This window comes from Paralichthys olivaceus, chromosome 17 (assembly GCF_024713975.1).
Source record: "Paralichthys olivaceus isolate ysfri-2021 chromosome 17, ASM2471397v2, whole genome shotgun sequence".
Classification (NCBI taxonomy): Eukaryota; Metazoa; Chordata; class Actinopteri; order Pleuronectiformes; family Paralichthyidae; genus Paralichthys; species Paralichthys olivaceus.
Window position 1 is genome coordinate 1,547,410 of NC_091109.1, and position 21,353 is coordinate 1,568,762.

A 21,353-nucleotide genomic window follows, 5' to 3' on the forward strand; every position below is an offset into this window, starting at 1 on the left:
AACACCTGTCCCAGGACTGGAAGCCTTCAGGTTTCATCTTGCTTCTGCCTGAGCCAGATCTCATCAAGTAGCTTTTGCAAAAGAGCAAGGGATGGACGGAAGGTGGAAGCCGACTTACCGTAAAGCTTGGTGGGAGTGCCCTCTCTGTCCGTGGCCTCGGAGGGCAGGAGCAGGGGCTCGTCGTTCAGCTCGCTGTCTGGGGTGGCCGCTTTGTCATCCGCCCGGAGTTCTGCCGCGCTCATGTTGCTGCGCAGGGAGAGCAGCGGCTTGCTCAGCTGCCCTGTAATCATCGGATCCTGGAGGGAGCTGGGAGCCCAGGTGGGAAACAGGGAGGAGAAAAAAAAGCACCGCTGGTTAGATCTGCTTCAGCGTCTCACCCTCACCGGCTCCTTCTCTGTGTCTCCACTCACTCTCTCTCTCTCCCTCTCTACACCCAGCTTCTCCTCTCTATCGCTCACTCATCACTCTCCCTCTCTCTCCTGCTCCCTCCCTCTCCAGTTCTCTCTTTTATCTGAGGCTGGTGCTACCCCGCTGATACTGCCGGCTGCTGCCTGGTGAAGAACTGTTACAGATCGCGTGGCTTCACCATTATACCCTGTAGTCCTAAAACGGTGATACATTCATCTCCAAGGGCTCATTACTACCTGACATGTGCCTCATCTCCAGCAAACACTAAGCTGACAGTGGTCTACAGTGGTCTTGGCTGCGTGTCGATTAAATAAACCAAATCAATCTAATTCTACATCTAAAAAGGTAGATATAAGCAAAAAATATACACCAGCAATTATACCAATTTTCACATAGCTGGGGACACAAACTGTGATTAACGGTGACATCTTGCATCAGCGAGTGATGCAACGTGAACTTAAGGCCTGATTTAAACAAGAGATGAAGTCATTGATGTTCCCAAATTTTTCTCCCAATTACTTTCATTTTTTCCGCACTTAGAAACAAGAATAAAACAGCAACTACACAACATGATTAGAGAATCATCTGTCTGAGCATCTTGGAAAAAAGTAAATTCAGAAAAGTACATTTGTATATTTTAAATATAAAAAACATTGTTTTCTCAATGACATTATAGGTTTAAATGCTTTTGTTGAATTATTGTTTATCTCTAAAAAGAGCCACAACTTGAACACAATGAATAAAATACAGTATACAGGCTTTGGTTTGTACAACACTAAACAGAAAGTTTCTCAAAAGCCGCATGGAAATCTGCTCTTACCTAAAGAAAGCTCCTGAAGAAAAGAGAAGAAAAAATAGTTTTCAGAAAGTCCAAATGTTGAAGTCAGTCAAACAGCAGCTAAAACATACCACCACAGTGCAGAGACCTGCTAGTACATCGTGCTTTATACTGAACCAGAAGCAGCCTCCTCAACCTGCATGTATCTGAATGGCCACCACAGGTTCAAGCCTGAGGTTGCTTCCTAGGACAAGTACAGGAAATGTCACCTCCTCCCTCCCGCTCTCTCTCCGTCTCACACACGTTCAATCTCTCTTTCCCTCCCTCTGTCTCTTCCCCCTTGTGTCTTGTGACTGGAGAGCTCCTCAGACAGTGTTCACCCCACCTCAGGCTCCGAGACACAGACACACAGCAGCAGGGACCACGGCCCTCTTCCTTATTTATGAATCAAGTCCAACCTAAATATGTCTCAGCAAAGGACGGGTGACCAGCACATATGGGCACAAAGAGGAAAAAGGAGGGTGTCTTACCCCTGCACCCATCAATACCCCACATATACACAGCCCCACACACGATTCTATCAGGGTGGTCGATGAGTTCCTGCCCAGAGGGGCCTTTTTAATGTGCTCATCACAGGAATCAGCCTTCTTTGATATGACACATGATAATCTATGAAAATGTTAATCAATAGAAATAGTTTAAGCTGTCGTTATAAACGGGAGCTGGCTGGTCAATACTCATATCTCCGGTAACAATGTCACTAGTCATCAGGGCTTCATTTGTGGAGCACTTAAATGTGGGACACTGCGCATCAATGCACCTCTCTGCCCGCCGAGGTAAACACATTTTCCCCTCTGTCTGAGCCTGGCCACACTCTGCATGCATTTGGGTCCACCCCCACCGCCTGCCTCCTCTCCTTTGAGTTGCTTGATAGGTCCACTGGAGGGCAAAATTAATACCTAATTGAATCTTGCAGTCATCAAAATAATCAATAGTTTTTTATTATTTATTCTTCACAGTCTGTTGACTGTTTGAAAGCTCAGAGGGACAGCGTAGAGCACAGGCAACCCTGAAATTTCTGCCGTTTCACAATGTAATTTTCACTGGGGCATGAGAGTTTGCAAGACCTATAAAAAATGAGAGCTGTGGTTTTTGTTAGTGGGTGGAGGGAAAAAATAAAGGAAAAATGGGAATCTTTGCCCCGGCAGCTACGATGAAAAATAGAATAAACAAGCTCCTGACACTTCAGAGGAGGGCACTGTCCTTTCTGTCCATCCCTCCATCTTTTTCCCTTTCCCCTTTTCTCCTTATTTCATCATATCAGGAGGGTGGCGGTACCTCTCTAATGCTGGCATTTCTCTTCCTGACAGACTCCAAACAAGTGCTGGGAATGAGATCAGAGCTCTAATCTTCCCCTGGCCTCTGAGGCTCGAGGATAAGGGGGCAACAGATCTCTCACCATCTCACGCAGCTGTTAATTACTTCATTTCAAAACAGCTGGTTTTGCCTATTTGCAATCACGCCACCAAATTGGGTGTGTTTATTAATTTAAACACATGCAGTAATATAATTACACCTAATGGGATAACTGTAATGTTATTGTAAAAATCTGCAATAAAAAGGGGATATTTTAAGAATTACCATAAGAAATTAGATTACTGGATCCAAGCAGTGGCTGTTAAACGGATTATCTTCATTTTTTAAAGTTGGCCTCGGACCCCTGATTAAAACGCTATTGTGAGTTGGTGAATGTGGATGTGTGTGTGGGGGGCAGACATGAGGGAAGAAGATTTGTCTTGTTCCTTCTCTGTTCACTCAGTCTAGCCACAGCTCTAGAGAACAGGTTGCAGAAACAAGAAAAAGCACTTGATCTCACCCCCCATCCACCCTCCGTTCACCAAACACCACTGGTGGCATGAGGAGAATCAGTGGTTAGCAGAGAGTCCCAAGTGTCATCAGATATCCATGCTAATAGCTAGTGGTCTTACCGAAGCCGTCCCAGTGCGACGGTGAGGGGTTTCAGCCTGTAACCGGCACGCTGCACTCCAAGACTCTTCTACAAAGAAAAATATGATCAGTTCTCATCATAATTGTCGGAATAGTTTTACCTTATTTACAATAATCTCTGATATTTAAAGCAGAATTCAAAATGGATTGCAGATAATTATAAACTATGGTGTAGCTTTGCCCTAAATCCATACAACATACTAAGATGTTTTGATGTCTGTGTTCTTTTTAAGAACACTTGAACTCTAAATGTAAAAATACACTTATTCAAAACATATCTCTCTAAACAGAGGCTGTATGTGAATACATTGACCGAAATGCATTGGTCCAAATATCCACTGTCTACACTGGTGCTTATTCGTCTTAAGACAATAGCCGATGGGCTACTGATCATTGGTCCTGGATGCTCCCTGCCCTGTGCCCATTGCGTGCTGCGACCTCCAGAGCACACCTGTAACCCTAGACCATTACAGATAGAGATTTATAATCTAGGCAAAAGAGTCCTGACGATTTTATATCCATCAGACAACGTGGTTGCTTCTGCTATTATGACTTCATGAGCTAACAAATATTCCAAGTATTCCAAGTGTGACATAAATCCTATCTTGTCTGCAATCAGCCTACTTTATTTTAAATCCATTATCAGTGATCTAAGTGACCTGCAGCCTAAAACTCAAATAAATTCACACTGTCATTAGCTCATGTTTTTCTGCTGGTACCTTATGGGTTAGTATTCCTTGTAATGCAATTCTAATGACCTGAGTAATGCAAGAACAGCGATACTGACAAATGGAAAAGTCTGATATCAGATGAAAATGTATTTCCATTGCTGGAGTGAGAAGAAATAAAATATCCCAAGACCATTGTGGATAACGTAGTATAGTAGATGATGATTTGTCTCCCCCTTAGGGTTATTAACCAAACTGTTTCTCCATCACTTCATGAAAGGATTTCTATGTATTACAATGACTATTTCACTAATGCGACATTGTGTGAAATGTCTACTCCCATTAAATATTTTCTGTGAATCAAATAACACAAACCTACTGCATTTTACAGATGAATTTTAGTGGTAACACAATTCCTCTGTATTCTCTCTCTGAGATTAGCAGGCCAGTGATAGAAAGACTTGAAGTGATTTCTTTCTCCACACTCATTAATATGATCAACAGTTATCCCTCTCCTCCACTGAAGCTAAAATGCTCCCCAATGGATGGTCGGTGGGTCAGTGAAGGCTGGGTGCTATCAAAGCAGTGTATTAAAAGGAGCTCTTTGAAGCTTGTAAACCACAGTGCCCAGCAGGTCCACAACAGATAGACGCCTCTGATTGGTCAGGTGTGTGTGTGTGTGTTTTTTTGCTAGATCGATCCACAGAGCTGACATTCTGGAGCATCAAAGCTTTCAGTGCACTAATCTGACTCCTCCTATGAGGGCAAGGGTTGTTTTTATTATTTTCCTATGAAATGCTTATAATGCAGAGGGGCTCCTGCATGCTTATGATATGAGAGTGAGCAAACTGTGTGTTTGACAGGTTTGAAAGGGAATGAAAACATATTAAAATCATACTCATACAATGTATTTATCAACAGATAAATAATGCAAAACTATAGAGAGAAATGGGGAGAGCAACAGAGAATCACAGTGCCATTCATTGGGCATACCATTGGCAGAGGAGTGACACCACAGAGATTCACACACCACTGCTCCTCAAAGTCAGTTTCCCCTCACACCGTCTCTGGAGACCTGAGCCACATACACATTCATGAAAGGTGTGAAAATCTGATTTCCCAAAAAGGATCCGTAATTCTCTGTGAGGGTGGAAGCCACAATCAATAAATCATTGCTAAGTAGATTGTAAAGAAAAAAAAATTATTCCCCCTTGGTATCAGTGCATTAGGATTCTCCTGAGGATGGATGAGGCAAGATGGGGGTGTGAGACAATCTCAATAAAGAAGAGGCAAATCATACCTTTGGCATTTATCTGGACTCTGGCAAGCAGCTGTCAGCAGAGTGAGGAGGGACAGGGACAGTTCACCAATATCAGCGGGATCCTTTGGTTTCCATGTTCAGGAATGTCTGGAAATACAAAAATAAACCAAAATGATTTTACAGTTTTGATCTTTCACCCTGACATACTAACCAATTTTTTTATATTTTTTCATCAGTAAATGCAGAGGTGTTTTGTGTGCTCGGGTATTTGTTAAAATACTGCACTGCATCAGAAAAGTGCATATTCTACTATTTTATATGTCAACCACTTTACATTTTAGAGGGGAACATTTTTCATATGACAGTTATCTGACAGCTTCACACGTAACTTTACAGATTTTGCAGACATAACATGATCAGTTTAAACTAGTATGATGTCAGAAATGAGTCCATCTGCTGCAACATTAAAGTGCTGAATGGTTGTTTATGCATCAGTATATATAGTATTTGTTTATATTTATAATAAAGTTTAAGGTTAAACTGTAACAGATTAAGCCTAAATTACACTTCATTGTCGGTAGTGTTTGACAATAGCATCTTAAAAACAACTGCCATTTTTTCCCTAAATAAATGTTACCAGCAAAAATGCACTGTATTTAAAAGCATTAAGGGTACAACTGCTCATTATGCAGCACATTTACCCTGTGAGTGTTTTATTATATTTTATTAAATTAAATTCAGTATTATTATGGATGCTTATGTGTCAGTAATATAAACCTTCTGCTTCTTGTATGTTTTATATTTAAAATGTGCAAAGTACACAGTAACTGTAGCTGATAAATTCTTATTATTTCCTTTTCTTATAAATGTCATTTTAACATGTTCTTATGAGACTTTACATCTGTTCTCTTACAAGAATTACATTCTAACAGGTTTTTATTTTTATATTATGTACATCCCCGTTTTTATTTCTATCTATATTGTATGTAAAGCCGTTTCAGCTGCATTTCTTGTATGAAAGGTGCTATACAAATAAAGTGAATTATCATTATTATTATTATTACAGAGATGTTAATAGTTGTTATATTATAAAACCTCAGTAGAGATGTAAAGACGTAGGTCGTGGTTCAGTTAAAAAAACAAGCTAACCATTCATATCAAAGTTTTGACTCGTTAAAATGTCTAAAACACGAACAGTTGAAGACAAAATAAACTCTAGAAAAGTTAAAACCGAACAAAAACTTCTTTAAAAGGTGGAAGAGTTAAAGCTAAATTAAAACATGAAGGTAGAAAACGAGCAAAACTTCCTCACCTGTTCTTAATTAGCGCCATTTCTCCAACATCAACTGTTGGGGGAAGACTCCAACACCCACAATGCCTCACGGCGCTGATGCAGTCATGTGACTGAACCCGTGACAGGGAGCAGCCTCCGACAACAAACATCGTTTTGTTGTTTATCGGACATTTGAACATGAAGAGAAGATAAATACTTTAGAACGGAGCTTCAACATGCACTTTACACACGCGCACTGAGACATTCAACGCTTCCCGGTCGGGTAAAACGCTTCCTGATTAAAACAATGGCGGAAGTGGAGGAGGTAAGCGCAGCATGCTAGCGGTAGCATGCTAGATGTGGATGATTGCTACCCCAATTGCTGCAAAATGAATGAGGATGTCAAGTTGTGAGTTGTGTCAGCCGTGTTGTTGTTTTATTCAGCCTCTTTTCTATCATTTAAACCATTTATATCGCATGAAAAACAAACACTCGCTTGTTATTCTGGCTTTAATTGAAGACAATGTCTGTATTCTCCATAAAAAAATTAAGCAGCACTGCCTCATCTTGTCTCCATTTGTTTGGGTTAGAGTTGAATTCAAATGCACCGTCTTCCAAGTGCAACACAACTTGATTAGTAATGTCAGGTCTTCAATTGTTGAAGTTAATTCGAATATGTGTCTTAATTCAGGGAAGAAAACCAAGTGAGGAGTTCACAGATGAGTCTGAGGTAAGAAATAATTAGTTTGTGCTTCCCTGTCTGTGTCCTGCCAAAATGAGAGTTCTTCTGGAGTCATAAAATATTGCAGTTGTAATGTCATGCAGTTGCACCAGTATGTCGATGTAAAAATGCATCAACGGCAACATATTCTCGATGTCAGGGGGTGTGAATAGTTCTGTCAAGCATGGATGATGTTTGAACTCAAATAAAGCCCACTGCCTGCTGAAAGGCCTGTAATACATAGCCAGCTTTTATCAACCCAGCTGGATCCCGCAAGGATTTTTGTCAGTTTTTGAGAGGTGTCAAACACTCATAAATTACAGATAGCCCCCCAGATCCATCAATATTATGACTGAGCTTTGGAATGTTTCAGTACGCTGGCGCTTCTGAGATCCACAAGTAGGCTAAATAAAATATAGCTTTACACATCAGCCTGGCAGGAAGGGGAGTTTGTCTTTATAGGAAGCAGAAAGTAGAATGAAATATCAGGGACAGGCTGCATCGGACGCTTGCACCGCACCAAACAAAACAGTTAAGAGTGAGCAAAAAATAAATAAAAATCCAGGCCTGTAAATAAAAAGATAGTCTACATCCTTTTTTCTGTCTGTGCACAATGTGTTTGGTTCTGAAGGACACAAACACTCCCAGAGAAACAAGCACCAGGGATTTTGGGATTGTGTTTGTCCTCTGAGTGGCTGCAAGCAGAGGAATATATACTCAGAATACTGCAGTGTACTGTCGTGTTATACTGTCTTTTACCTGGTGTGTCTTACTGGATGGAAACAGTGATGATCCCTGTCACTACACCCTGCTGCTCATAGGAGAAATGAGCAGTATGATGATTTGTCACATTTTTGCAAGAAGCCCAGTGTTTAGTTTTTTTGCTTTGTTGTATTTCAATGCCTAATCTTTGAACCACTGAACCCCATAGGGTTTGACTTTGGAGTACAGTGAATCAAACTAATGGCAGCAAATGACACATAACCAACTATAGTAACAAGACATATGGCTTCTTTTCTTTCTCACTTTAACACTGATACAAAATAATGATTTACATGAGGAAATAATAGAGTTGGGAGAGTAAATGTAAGTCTCTAAATAGTGGGCTCTGTTTATTTGTGTGTATTTGAAAGCAGAATGTTATCCTTGAAGTTGACAGATGACTTGGTTCAGCTTTTCATATCATAAATGCCAATAGGCAAAGAATATGGCAAATATGGTTACAACACAAAGTCCAGCTCAGTAGTTGACAAAACAAAAGACAGAGCTACAAGAGATGGCAAAAGTTTGAAAATTGGTAGTTTCTCTCAGGGGATGAAGTTTGTCTTTGTTGTTTGATACGCCTTTGAAACCCGTGACAATGCCCTCGCATCAGAAATCTCACAACCAGAATACACAGGAAATAGCCTAGATATAGCATTGTTGAGTGGGAAAGGATTGTTTTTGAAAATAACATTTTTTCCACGCTATTGTCCCCCCACCTCTAACCCAGTAGCACATAATGGCAGACAATGTTTTGAGTTGATGCACCCTCCGGGCAGCCACAGACTGTGCAGCATTGGTTATAAACTGAATTATGAGTAATATTCAGGCTGTGACTGGCCGCAAATGCTGGCTCACACTGGAAACAGTGGAGAGAAGCTTAAGTTTGTTTTATCAGAAGACCAGATTCTTGTATTTCACTGGCGATGAAATGTTTCATGAAAAGATGAAAATTACTTTGTGCTGCATTCCACACAGGGTGATGGAAATGCGTCTTTGTGCATAAACACACATTCGATTTCTTTGAAGAGGTCAGCATACATGTAGGATTGATCTTTCTGGGTGTAGAATCTTTTGTCACGGAGGCTGCAGCACTGATCGTGGACATTATGGATGTATAAGCAAAGTGTGTGTGTGTGCGTGCATGCGTGTGTGCTCTTCTTTTGTGGGGAACATAACTTTCCTATGCTGTTTTGACTATTTTGCTTCATCATATAAACATGTTTGTTTTAGTGATGGAGTTTCAGTTGGCCTGGTTGATTTATTGTTTTTGCAGATATGAAATACAAAATAAACAACATAGAAAACAATGTGCATTTGTTTATTTTTGACAAAAAATTATATTGTATGTTTTGTTGTATTTGTATTTATTTATGGTTATTTATTGAAATGTTTATGGTTCGAAATCATATGCAGAGCTGATTATCAGTATTTACGATATGAATTGTTTATGTGCATGTTTACTTTACGGCAGTCTCTGTCCTCACTACTGCCACCAACTGTCAGTCTGTGGAATGGCATGCAACCAGTGATGAATAATTAAACTTAACATGGACCCACATCACTCTATCGCATCACCAGCTGCCAAAAGCTCCTCAGGATAACTTTAAAAGTTCAATAGAAAACATATGAAGTCATGTCCCCTCCGTCACAGAGCTCAGGATTTAAATGACTTGAAGTCGGCATTTTTTCTCTTTCAGGGGGGTTTTGTATGTGACTTTCAAAAAGCATTGTGAGCCGTAACCTTTGAGAGAGGACACTGTTGGTGTTATAATGAATACCTTTAAGAAAATGACAGTGAGAGCCCATCTGAGGAGTCTGCTTTTTCAAATAGGAGGAGGACAGCGAGGAGGAGCCCAAGCTGAAGTATGAGAGGCTCTCCAATGGGGTGACCGAGATCCTCCAAAAGGATGCAGCCAGCTGTATGACCGTCCACGACAAGGTAGGGGTTACAATTCACCACCCACAAGGTCATTTCAGTTTCAAGTCCAACCATTTAAGAGGAAATTCGTTGTTTATGTGCACATTTGAGAGATGTCCTCTTCACAGTTGGTTTCCATCCCCTCTGTTGAATCTGTGAAGGCAGCCCATTCTTTTCTCACCTCCCCAGTCTTTCCTCTCAGGGAGGTACATCAAAACACACCAGGCACCCTTGTCTTTTCTTCTTTTTATTCCCACTGTTGAACGCTGATATTTTTAAGAGGGCCACTCTGAGCGAGATGGTTAATCGTCGTGGCACCGGCAGCACACATGCACGTCTGAGCAGTGCAACAGTCATACACAGTTATGTCTCCTCCTCACCTGATGTTTTATTAACCAATATTGATTTTCATTCATTTATTTTTACTTTGAGGATTTGGTCCGCCCTGTTTTTTTTCCTCTGTTTTATAACCTCAAAACAGCAACTGTGCCACAGTGAGAGAGATTGCTTTGCTGAGAGTCTAAATGTGATCTGACTGTCTTTCTTCCTGGGATTTCTGCGCTTGTGTACCCTCTGTCGTCCCGCTACCTGTGTGGTCACACCAGCCCCCGCCACCCCCGGCAAACTCCGCACATCCTTTAAGCCACCGACAGCGCAGATTGCCTTATGTTGCCTCATATTTTCAGTGTCTGAATCGGAATTTCATTTGAACAATTCCATTCTGATAAATCCCTTTAAAAGTCGCTCCGCCTCACAAGGTTGAACCCTTTATTTATTTATTTTTGGTTATTTTATTTGGGGAGATTGCAGGGGCTCTGTCTGACATGCTCAGCTGTGCCTGTAAATATAAGCATTTCATTATAGACTGCACTGAAGCATGGTGGGCTCGCTGCACATCCACATGCTGGTCGAGAAGGGAGGGGGATTAGGAGGAGGGCATTGGGGCAGGGGCTGGGGTGGAAGAACACACACTTAATCTAATGCCAAAAGCCCCCAGTTTCTATAATTTTTTTGTCCCAGTGGACACACGTACACACACATTTGCACGCACACACTTCTGCTGAAGCACAAAACACAGAAACCAGTTGCTGCTCAGTAGAAATAATAGCACTGTGCCGAGCAGGGAAGTGATTGCATTGCATGAGAAGAAGTCAGATGTACAGTGCATTTATTATGTTTAAGCATTTTAATTTGAAGAAAAAATGCCATTTCACACTGTCTGCTTTAATAAATAGGGCTTTTCCACCCCCTGCAATTTCACAGTTTTGCCTCCAAGCCCTCCCAATCCCCACTCGGCTCATGTCGCTCCAGCTCCAGCAAATATTTTTTATCCTCCTCCGCAGCCTTCATCAGCTCAAGATTTCTCCCAAATCTTGAATTGGTTTCAAGTGTCTTCAGCTTTGATTTACATTATATTTATCCCTTTCCAGTTTCTTGCCCTCGGTACACATTTTGGAAAGGTCTTCCTGCTGGACATCCAAGGAAATGTAACTCAGAAGTTTGAAATTGTGAGTATGGTGACATTCTCTAAAAATTAAAAAAATGTTCTTGCATATCTGATTTTGTGCTTACGTGCCACCCTCTTACTTTTACATACCTATCTAAATTCAGTAATCATTGGCTAAAAACGAGGGAGAAGTTTTACTGTACCTACACTCGTGCTTCTAACTGTAATGTTCCTGCTGAACACATTGATTGTAAGTGCTTCTCATCTAAGGAAGTCACTGCCAGTTATCAATCATCCTGAAAGAAACAAGGAAGCCATTTCACAAAACAGAGAGGGCACCGCTGAGTCCTGGCTGATGGCTTTGTGCCATAGTTTCACAATGAATTGGTCAGAATTCAGATAAAAGGAAAAAAGGATTTAATAAGCCTAACAAATCAATCCATAGACTTTATATAAAGATGGAGGACGTGTCTCCACTTCCTCTCACTATTCAGAAAGGAAGCCTTTTTTGTTTTGTTCATGTCCATGTACTAACATGGAGGAGGCAGTGTTAATGAGCTTTACTGCTGTCAGCCATCAGGCTTCACTTTCGGGGAGCTGTCATGTCGTCCATCTTTATATACAGTCTATGCTTTTATATATATATATATATATATATATATATATATGATGAGCAATAAACTTTTCTTCTTTTCGTCTACACAGAGTTTCAGGGTTATTAAGTAACATTTACTGTAATTTATGCCATTTGATCCTTTTATCTTAAGAGCCCTGTCATTTCATGCATGTCTAAAATATAAAAGCATCAGCAGTAAAGGGACTCCTAACCTTCTTAGTATTAATACCATGCTCTGTGCATTGACAAATATGAGACTGTGCATCTATTACATACACAACTTTTTTTTTTGCTGTTCACTTTTCCTGGCATTTCATTTAGTGGGGTAAAATGTTAGCCTGCCACAGAGATATTTGCCTGCCTCTCTGGGAAATAAAAAAACTGATGCCATGATATTGTGTCTCTGCAGAGTTCAGTGAAGATCAACCAGATCAGTCTGGATGAAAGTGGAGAGCATGTGGGCATCTGCTCCGAGGACGGAAAGGTGAGATCTCTCCGCTCATCACCGCTGGTTACTGATCCTTGGGCCTGCAGCAAAGAATCGCCAATCAGTGTTTTTCATCTTCCATAATTCGTCCCCAGATTCGTATAAAACCCACCTTATCAGCGTCAAACGTTATGCTAATGATGTGGAACATGAGGTGTTTGCTAGTGAATTTTTAGAAGCCACTTCCTTTGCAGTTGCAGCATTAACCTGGAGTTTTATCTCCACCATATCTACTCATGAACCCATATTTTTTTCATGATGCAGGAATTTATAAAAAGCGTGTACCAATTTTGAAGAGTAGGGGAAAGGATTGCACTCAGATGCGTTGAGCTGTCAGTCAGCCATCAGCCGTCTATGGATACCCTCTCCATGTTCTCCACCTTGCTGTTATCTTGTCTCTTCTCATCATTACCACCATCCTTCATGGATTTCACAGTCAAGATATGCTCTCTGATATCAACCCCCTACACACACACACACACACATGCACACGCACACTTCAGCACTGGTGGCAAGAACAAGATCTTGTCGCACAAAAAGTGGAGCAGACAATTAAAATCAATGCTACAGCAATTGTTTGCCCTCAACCAATTCACCTGGCTGTTAATCCTTTGAAATCTAACTTAATCCTCAATCATCGGTGCATTGCAGATAGGATTTGAGTTTTATATTATTCCCATACTCAAAGAAAATCTTCTTTTTGGGGCCTCAGAGAAAGAAAAAGGAGGTGTCACATACTCTAATGGTACATTAGAGTTTGCTGTGGTCAAGTCCAAGATTAGGACCCCTGCTTCTAAACCCTGCGGGATTCAAAGAATCAACTCGTCCACTAATTGGTGACCCAGCGGAGAAGTAAGGAGCCAATCAAAGTCTGTCCTGACAACAGTTTCCCCCCGCTGGCCTCAGATAGTTGCAGAGGCAGCAATTAAAGGAGAAATGTTGAGTTATTCACCTTAGCTTGCCGTTTTTGGTGTCTGTGTTTCAGGTTCAAGTGTTCGGCCTCTATACAAGAGAGGGCTTCCACGAGAACTTCGACTGTCCCATCAAAGTAAGTTGCATTGAAAGCGTATACGTATTACCCCGTAACTGTTGGTGTTATCTATATCTGTCTGATGATTCCAGAAATCGAATGCATATTTCAAAAACTCATTTTATCAAATTCACTGTATCGTTAATGGCCCAAGAAAGCGCAGCGTCAAATTTGGTGCAATTTGGACAAGTGATACGTTCAATATTAATAAACTTTGAATAGACTGGCAACCAGCGCACTGTAGCAACAGCCGCTGGGACTCATCAACGTAAGTGATGTTGTCAATCACAACAATCTGTGGACTGCCTCCTGCAGCTGGTCTTAAATTGCTGCAGCTCGATTACTGCAAGTCACTTTTACATTTTGAGAAAGAAAGCTGCAACCTGCATTACCACAGACCAAACAAACAGCCCTGCTCCAAACAGGCAGGTTTACAATGGGCATTGCACTAGTATAGCATAAGGAAACATCAAAATTCTCCTGATGGTCCAATCTGTCCCTTGTGTTTTGTTTCATAGGTGGTAGCTGTACACCCTCAGTTCACCAGATCAAACTATAAACAGTTTGTCACTGGGGGCAACAAGGTACGTTTGAGTAGTATTTTCTACCTGTGCAGTTTCTTGTAGTTTTTTTCTTTTGTGCCAATTCCTGCCACAATAATTCATCGTGATTGTGTCCGGGTGAAACCGAATCCTGCAAACCTCTCTCACTTTGGCTCGGCTGCAGGAAATACGCAGGCCTTTCTCCGGTGTGAAAGGCTCTTACTTTTCTGTCTCTTTGCTGGAGTGCTCTCGGGAGAGCTCCCTTTTTTCATAAAGTGCTGTTCGCTCAACAGTGTTTGAAAGGCAATGCTCCACAAGCACAGCAAATAGATGTCATTATCAAGAGGGAACATAGTCTTAGGATTTCCGGGCGCGTACAGTGATCTCTCTCCTGAAAGTTGTCTCTGGTAAGTGTGTCACCGCAGAATAGGGGAAAAGAATTTTAGACGTTAGATTTGCAGCTACTTATTACCACATGCCTATTACTAGACTATAAACTGCACCGATACAGCACCATTTGCACCACCGTCCATAAATAAAGTCTACTGACATTTATACAACAGCAGTGAGGAAAAACAAGTTTTTCCACGAAACCCCATTGTTAGTGTTACTTTGCCATTTTCTTTCAATTGGCGCTGATTCCTCTCAGTTCCAAGTTGTGAAGGCCTCCACAAGGTGCCTGTGATGAAAATCAATAAGCCTCAACGGGAGCCACATCCTGTCAAAGGAAATTCAATTTTGTCTCCACAGTTCTTTTGTCATATCTCTTTGTAGAGCAAACTGTTTATTAACATAGCCCAACTGCTGAATTAAAGAGACTCTACAAGCTTCTCTCTGCCTCCTTGGTAATATTTTGCACTTTTCACAAGAGGGTTTTTTCTTATCAGTTTATATCGTGAGGAATATGCAGGGATTGTAAATGCTGGGTTCTGTCCTACATCATGCACGCCACAAGGCCTGAACTGTTAAACTGTAGATCTGAGGTGAGAAAACGTAATGAATCTGTGTTCAAATACCAATTTATCTATTTTACACCACCCACTGTGACTACAATAAATGGTGTGAATCCTAAAGAAGCTGTGAACATTAGGATTCAAATGAGGAGGATGTATGAAATCGTTCATGACGTCGACCATGTGAATCTGTAAAATGACTTCCTCCACCGCTGAATCTGAAGCTAATGTGAAACCTTCTCACTCATGAGCAATTTATCTTTATTGTCCTTGTGCCTAGATGCTCTGAAGTGGAATTAAGATCTGAATATAAGGATTAAGATCAGGTTTTACTTCTTTATTTGCAAGAAAGTTCCTCACAGTTAAAGTTAAATCTAAAAGGCTGCTCCAGACATGGCTACTGACGCCTTCCTCCTGTGTAATAGCCTGTTCATCTACTGCCCTCTGTAGGCCGTACACAACAACAGCACACCTCTTACTTGCTGTTACCTTTAAATGACAATTGTGAAGCTGAATATTTTCCTGATTCGCTCCTTTTAAGCTTCTTCTGTATGAAAGAAACTGGTTGAATCGCTGGAAGACGTCGCTCCTACATGAAGGGGAAGGCCACATAACTAACATTCAGTGGAGATCGAACCTCATTGCCTGGGCAAACAACGTGGTGAGTGTGAATTGCTCACGATCGTGATTACAAAGTACGACACTGAATCTGGAATTGTTAATGTTTTACGTGTCTGTCTGTTTCCCCCAGGGAGTTAAAATCTATGACATCAGCACGAAACAACGGATCACCAATGTGCTGCGGGATAACATCAAACTGAGGCCTGACATGTACCCGTGCAGCCTGTGTTGGAAGGACAACACCACTCTCATTGTCGGCTGGGGGGCGTCCATTAAGGTTGGCTTTATTTCTGCTTCCAATGATTATCACAGGTTCTATAACTGTAGCAGTTTTTTCAGTTAGATTTTCTCATTTTTCTTCAGATTTGTGTCGTAAAAGAGCGAAATCCCACTGAGATGAGAGATCTGCCCAGCCGCTATGTGGAAATAGGTATGAATTACATTGGAAATTATATTAAATAAACTTTATTCCAGGAGTTTAGAAGCACTTCAGCAGCAAGTCACATCGTTGCCAATAAGACCACTTCAGAAATTCTGTTTGAATATATTTGACAAATGTAAAATTTCATTACTCTAGCACTTTGGTTCTACTGTCTTGTAAATGGACTAAATTAACTATATGTAAAATATAAAATGATAATATGTTGGATTCTCTGTCTTGTTCTTTTAGTGTCTGCATTCGAGACAGAATTTTTCATCAGTGGCCTGGCTCCTCTGGCAGATCAGCTGGTCACCCTTTTCTTTGTGAAGGAGAACTCGGATCAGATGGTAACGATACTTGTTTATATGTACACCTACTGCTACCTTTAATAGGTAGACCTCTACAGTCAAATTCAGTCAAAAAATCAATCTTTATTAGTCTCATAATGATACGTTTTTCAGGACAATGTTGGAAATATGTAAATTCAATTATAAGTTCATAATTAAAGGTGTTGTTCTGCTGAACTGTGCTATATCAGTATAATACAGTTGTTTTTACATGACATTACAGTGCACAGATGAACCTCATACAGAGCGTGTAAGAGTGTGTTTGTGTGTTGCAGGATGAGGAGTTCCGTGCCCGGCCTCGTCTCGACATTATCCAGCCTCTCCCTGAGAGCTGTGAGGAGATCTCCTCAGACGCGCTGACAGTGCGCAACTTCCAAGACAATGAGTGCAGAGACTATCGCCTCGGTGAGACTATGAAAACTGCCCTGAGAGAAATGTCACGCCGCCTTTTACTGCGCTCTGATTTCATTATGCATCGACTATCAAATGTCAGCTGAAACGTGCAGTACACCGAGACATAAATGTATTTTCATTAACAGAGCATTCAGAGGGAGAGTCGCTCTTCTACATCATTAGTCCCAAAGATATCGTTGTGGCCAAAGAGCGAGACCAGGACGACCATATCGATTGGCTCCTTGAAAAGAAGAAATATGAGGTCTGCGTTGGTGAATTTTATAAATGTTGCATAAAGGTTACGGTCTGTAATGTCAAAGTTTAATTTTGTGTCCTATCACTGTGGTTGAACTGTGACAGGAGGCACTGATGGCTGCGGAGATCAGCTTCAAGAACATTAAGAGACATGACGTTCAGAAAATCGGGATGTCTTACATAAACCATTTAGTGGAGAAAGGAGACTACGACACCGCTGCAAGGTTTGTCCTCCATGTTCTCCAGGTGGACTGTAAGTTGTTGATGTTAACTAAGTTATATATAGATGAGTTTTGTGTGAGCTATTTGAAAAACCAGGATCCAACTTATTCAAACTTTGTATTTTAAGTTCTATTTTCAGGTCATATACACAAAAGCTGAGTTAGTGTACAATGCTCACTCAACTTAAAACTATATTTTTTAGGCCCTAAGTGAAACTTGAACTATTCTTTCTGTCGAACAATTATTTCTTAAGTCAAAAATAAGCATTTATCCATTAACTCCATATTGTTTTTAGACTGTACGTTCATATGATGTTTAATATTTACCTTGCTGATGAACTGATGTGACACTACAGCAACACACATGTCCTCTGCTGACAGAGTTTTGTTTTTGTAATGCAGGAAGTGTCAAAAGGTTCTTGGGAAAAACATGGAATTATGGGAAAATGAAGTTTATAGGTTCAAAACCATTGGACAACTGAAGGTAGGTTAAGGTCTTTGTCAAAGTTCAATAATTGTATTGAAGCTTTGAAAGCTTGTTTCCTTTATCTGTCTCTTTTCAATATTGTACCTCTGTCCTACTTCAGGCCATCAGTCAGTATCTACCCAGAGGAGATCTGCGTCTCCGACCAGCCATCTATGAGATGATCCTGCACGAATTCCTCAGAACTGATTATGAGGTACTTCGTCCTTTTGACAGTCGTGTCATCCTGCGACAAATCCAGTATTTATCAATAAATGGGTTGACGAATGTCCTCTAACTCATTCTCTTGTCTTTCCTCCTAAGGGTTTTGCGACCCTGATCCGGGAATGGCCCGGAGAGCTTTACAACAACATGGCCATCGTTCAGGCCGTCACAGATCACCTGAAGAGGGATCCCACCAACAGCACCCTGCTCACCACACTGGCTGAACTGTGAGTCAACTCAGTGTGTACATCCCTCAACCGACTGAACTGAATCTACTGAGTGAAACACAAGATTATAGTTTTTAGTGTTTAATTATTATTATAATGACTTGGTGGCGTTTTCTGCTTTTGCAGGTACACGTACGATCAGCGGTACGACAGAGCCTTAGAAATCTACCTGAGACTGAGGCACAAAGATGTTTACCAGCTGATCCACAAACACAACCTGTTCTCATCCATTGAAGACAAGATCGTACTTCTCATGGACTTTGATAAAGAGGTAAAGGACAGGAAGCATGTTCAGTTCTATGTTTTATTAGCATTTTAAAAATGTGTCTTTACTGTATGACTTGCTCTGTGATGTATAAAGTGTTGGTCTGTTTCCAGTTATGTAGATAATCTCTGTGAATTTGTTTTGCCAGAAAGCCGTTGACATGCTCCTCGACAATGAAGACAAGATATCAGTAAGTGTAGCCGTTGATAATTGTAAGAACTTTGATAAAAAATAAACAGTACACAGAATGTTTTTTTTCTGCTAACAGACAGACAGGGTGGTGGAAGAACTTGCCGACAGACCCGAGCTTCTGCATGTGGTGAGTTGAGATACGTTTAAACTTTAGATATAATCACATCAAGTCTAAAAGTTTTATTCAAAACTGATTCAACAGTGTTTCTGACTCATCTTTTCTCTGCAGTATCTCCATAAATCATTCAAGCGCGACCACCACAAAGGCCAAAAGTACCACGAGCGGCAGATTGGTCTGTACGCAGAGTATGACCGACCAAATCTCTTGCCTTTCCTGAGAGACAGCACACACTGCCCGCTTGAAAAGGTTAGATTCTCGGTCTCATCTTCTTTCGCATCCAAGTTCCTATAAGCTACAACACCTGGATGATGTTTTTTTCTTTCTCTCTTAGGCTCTAGAGATTTGTCAGGAGAGGAACTTTGTAGAAGAGACCGTCTTCCTGCTCAGTAAGTTTTAATTAGTGTTTATTTCATTTCTTAAATTGAAATGTTTTTTTTAAAGGAAGCTAAATAAGCATGTTGCTCCCAGGCAGGATGGGGAACTGCAGACGAGCTCTGCAGATGATCATGGAGGAGCTGGAGGACGTGGACAAAGCCATAGATTTTGCTAAAGAGCAGGACGATGCAGAGCTGTGGGAGGACCTCATCTCCTATTCTATTGACAAACCACGTACGATAGACTCTTGAATGACCTGGTTATTCCTATCCAGCTCCAGTTCTTTGTTTGATTCTGTCGGCCTTCTATTTTCTCTCTAGCTTTCATCACTGGCCTCCTTAATAACATCGGTACTCATGTGGATCCCATCCTACTCATCTATCGCATAAAGGAGGGCATGGAGATCCCGAACCTCAGAGATTCACTAGTGAAAATCCTTCAGGATTACAATCTACAGGTGAGACATGTTTTCAAAGACCGATTTAACATTTGTTTTCACTTACTATGCAAAAATAAAATCGGTTTTAATCACAGGGACTGGTACAAACAGTGGAGGCTTGCATTAATATATTCTGTGCTATCAATGAAATAAAAACAGCTGTTGTGGTCGTTTTCTTTTTTATTGTTTGTGTGTTTTTCATTTCCATTGTGATTTACTAAAAATGGGGGGGAAAGGTGAAAGTACTGGATCTTTATATTCTGTATGTCATGTCATACACTTCCTTGAATAAAGTATGAGAAAAAAAAGAAATAAAAACAGTATCAATAAAATCTTAGTACGCTAGATAACTTTCTTTTTTTCTGCACAGATGAAGAACAACAAATACAGAAAAAGTCAAAATAAATGTTAGAATAGAAACTGTGCCAATTCCATATATTAACAATATGTATTGACACAATCAAGATTAGGAAGAAACAACTTTCAGACTCTTGTTGTTTTGTTTATGAACCAGTTTGTTTTTGGGTTTCCCAGATTATGCTGAGAGAAGGATGTAAGAAGATCCTGGTGGCCGACTCGCTCTCCCTGCTGCAGAAGATGCACAGAACTCAGATGAGAGGAGTCAGGGTCGATGGTGGGTGGATGTTTCACCAGAAGTAATGGAGATTTAAATCGTTTTAAACTCGTCTCATAAATCTGATCCTGCTGGTTTTCTTTTTTTCAGAGGAGAACATTTGTGAATCATGTCACGCTACTATATTACCATCCGGTACGTGGTTTACGTTACTGAATCTAAAGTATTTTAATCGAGTTAAAGCTATTTGTTGCTTATTAATGCTTCACACTTATATTTCAGACATGGCCAAACCCTTCAGCGTGGTGGTGTTTCACTGCAGACACATGTTTCACAAAGAATGTTTACCATCACCAGGAACAGTAAGTGGACTGTGTCACTATTTTATCTGAAGCTACTCTCAGATATGCACTGAACTCTGGATATTTTCCTGAAAATTTGAGGAGGGGCTGTATGTAAGAATGCAAACGTCTGAGTCACTTGCTCCGTTACTTTTCCTGTCCAGAGGAACTGATTGAGACTTTTGCAGTCAAACATACAGTCCTGCTCTACCAAGGCTCCATCCCTCGCCTGAGTGTTCTGGATTTCACTTTTTCAGACATTTTCTAGATTTCATGTCTGAAAACACCTCTTGAGAAGTTCAAATATCACTCGGACATCTTACTTATATGGAGACTTGTACTGTATCTTCTTCCTCTTGCCGTTGCAGATTCATGGCGTCCAGTTTTGTAACATCTGCAGTGCGAAGAGGCGGGGGCCAGGAAGTGGAATACATGAGATGAAAAAGTAATGAGGATTTATGCACTCAGTGTTATTATTGACACTTTAATCTTGCCCCTTGTTGCTTTCCCTTCAGTGTCTTGATCAATAAATATCACTTTCCCTCAGTCACTGAACTGTACACTTGCAAAAATGCTAAACAGTTCTATCAGATTGTCTCTGTATATTTAAAACTAACACCTGTAAAGCGCTGCATTGGTCCTGCTTCACTAATGTGATTTGGTGATTGAAAAGTCTGCAACATATGAAAAATAAAATCACATTAAAACTGTCTGACTTGTGTCTGGTGATTATGTTTCTTTCACCGTAACTCAGTTAAAGTCGGTTCTGACTTATTTTACAATATTTATCCAAAAAATGTTTTTTTGGTTTATCAAGAAGTTGATGACTAAAAAGATTAAAAAGGCTGGGAAATATTTAAGAGTACTGTTTTCCAAATGTTTCACTTAGGGAAATACTGTGTACTGTGTATTGTTTTTGAAATATATGATGGTTTTGCTCCTTTCATATTAACACTGGACTCTAGTTATAATACCTTTTGTTTGAAAATATCCTGATAC

General features: G+C 40.6%; 2 protein-coding genes across 9 annotated transcripts in view; one reads left to right on the forward strand and one right to left on the reverse strand.

Annotated features, from left to right (window-relative positions):
- Window positions 1-6,504, reverse strand: part of pou6f2 (POU class 6 homeobox 2) — a 69,757-nt gene extending 63,253 nt beyond the window's left edge. For 3 of the 7 annotated variants that reach the window (XM_020087745.2, XM_020087748.2, XM_020087739.2), the window contains exons 1-4: window positions 6,435-6,504; window positions 5,162-5,269; window positions 3,175-3,242; window positions 119-306 (exon numbers count right to left, since the gene is read on the reverse strand). In XM_020087745.2, coding sequence (XP_019943304.2) covers window positions 119-306; window positions 3,175-3,242; window positions 5,162-5,170 — 265 coding nt within the window. In that variant the 5' untranslated portion in view covers window positions 5,171-5,269; window positions 6,435-6,504. Of the gene's footprint in view, window positions 1-118; window positions 307-1,228; window positions 1,528-3,174; window positions 3,243-4,854; window positions 4,937-5,161; window positions 5,270-6,271; window positions 6,406-6,434 lie in introns of those variants that run through there. The other 4 variants (XM_020087744.2, XM_020087743.2, XM_069512034.1 and 1 more) reach the window with 4 other exon arrangements.
- A 4-nt stretch (window positions 6,505-6,508) lies between these two features.
- Window positions 6,509-21,066, forward strand: vps41 (VPS41 subunit of HOPS complex). Of its 2 annotated transcripts, XM_020087738.2 has the most exons (28): window positions 6,509-6,720; window positions 7,087-7,125; window positions 9,713-9,820; window positions 11,230-11,307; window positions 12,272-12,346; window positions 13,335-13,397; window positions 13,898-13,963; window positions 15,416-15,535; window positions 15,626-15,772; window positions 15,859-15,925; window positions 16,166-16,263; window positions 16,539-16,668; window positions 16,803-16,918; window positions 17,017-17,135; window positions 17,535-17,616; window positions 17,720-17,812; window positions 17,920-18,047; window positions 18,174-18,318; window positions 18,461-18,502; window positions 18,581-18,631; window positions 18,734-18,871; window positions 18,957-19,011; window positions 19,094-19,234; window positions 19,321-19,457; window positions 19,974-20,073; window positions 20,164-20,208; window positions 20,296-20,375; window positions 20,723-21,066. In XM_020087738.2, the coding sequence occupies exons 1-28, from the start codon at window positions 6,703-6,705 to the stop codon at window positions 20,801-20,803; spliced, it is 2,562 nt and encodes an 853-aa protein (XP_019943297.1). In that variant the 5' UTR covers window positions 6,509-6,702; the 3' UTR covers window positions 20,804-21,066. The 2 variants fall into 2 exon arrangements, with proteins under 2 accessions (XP_019943297.1, XP_069368133.1); XM_069512032.1 differs by lacking the exon at window positions 7,087-7,125 and having other exon boundaries at window positions 6,520-6,720.
- Window positions 21,067-21,353: the final 287 nt, after the last annotated feature.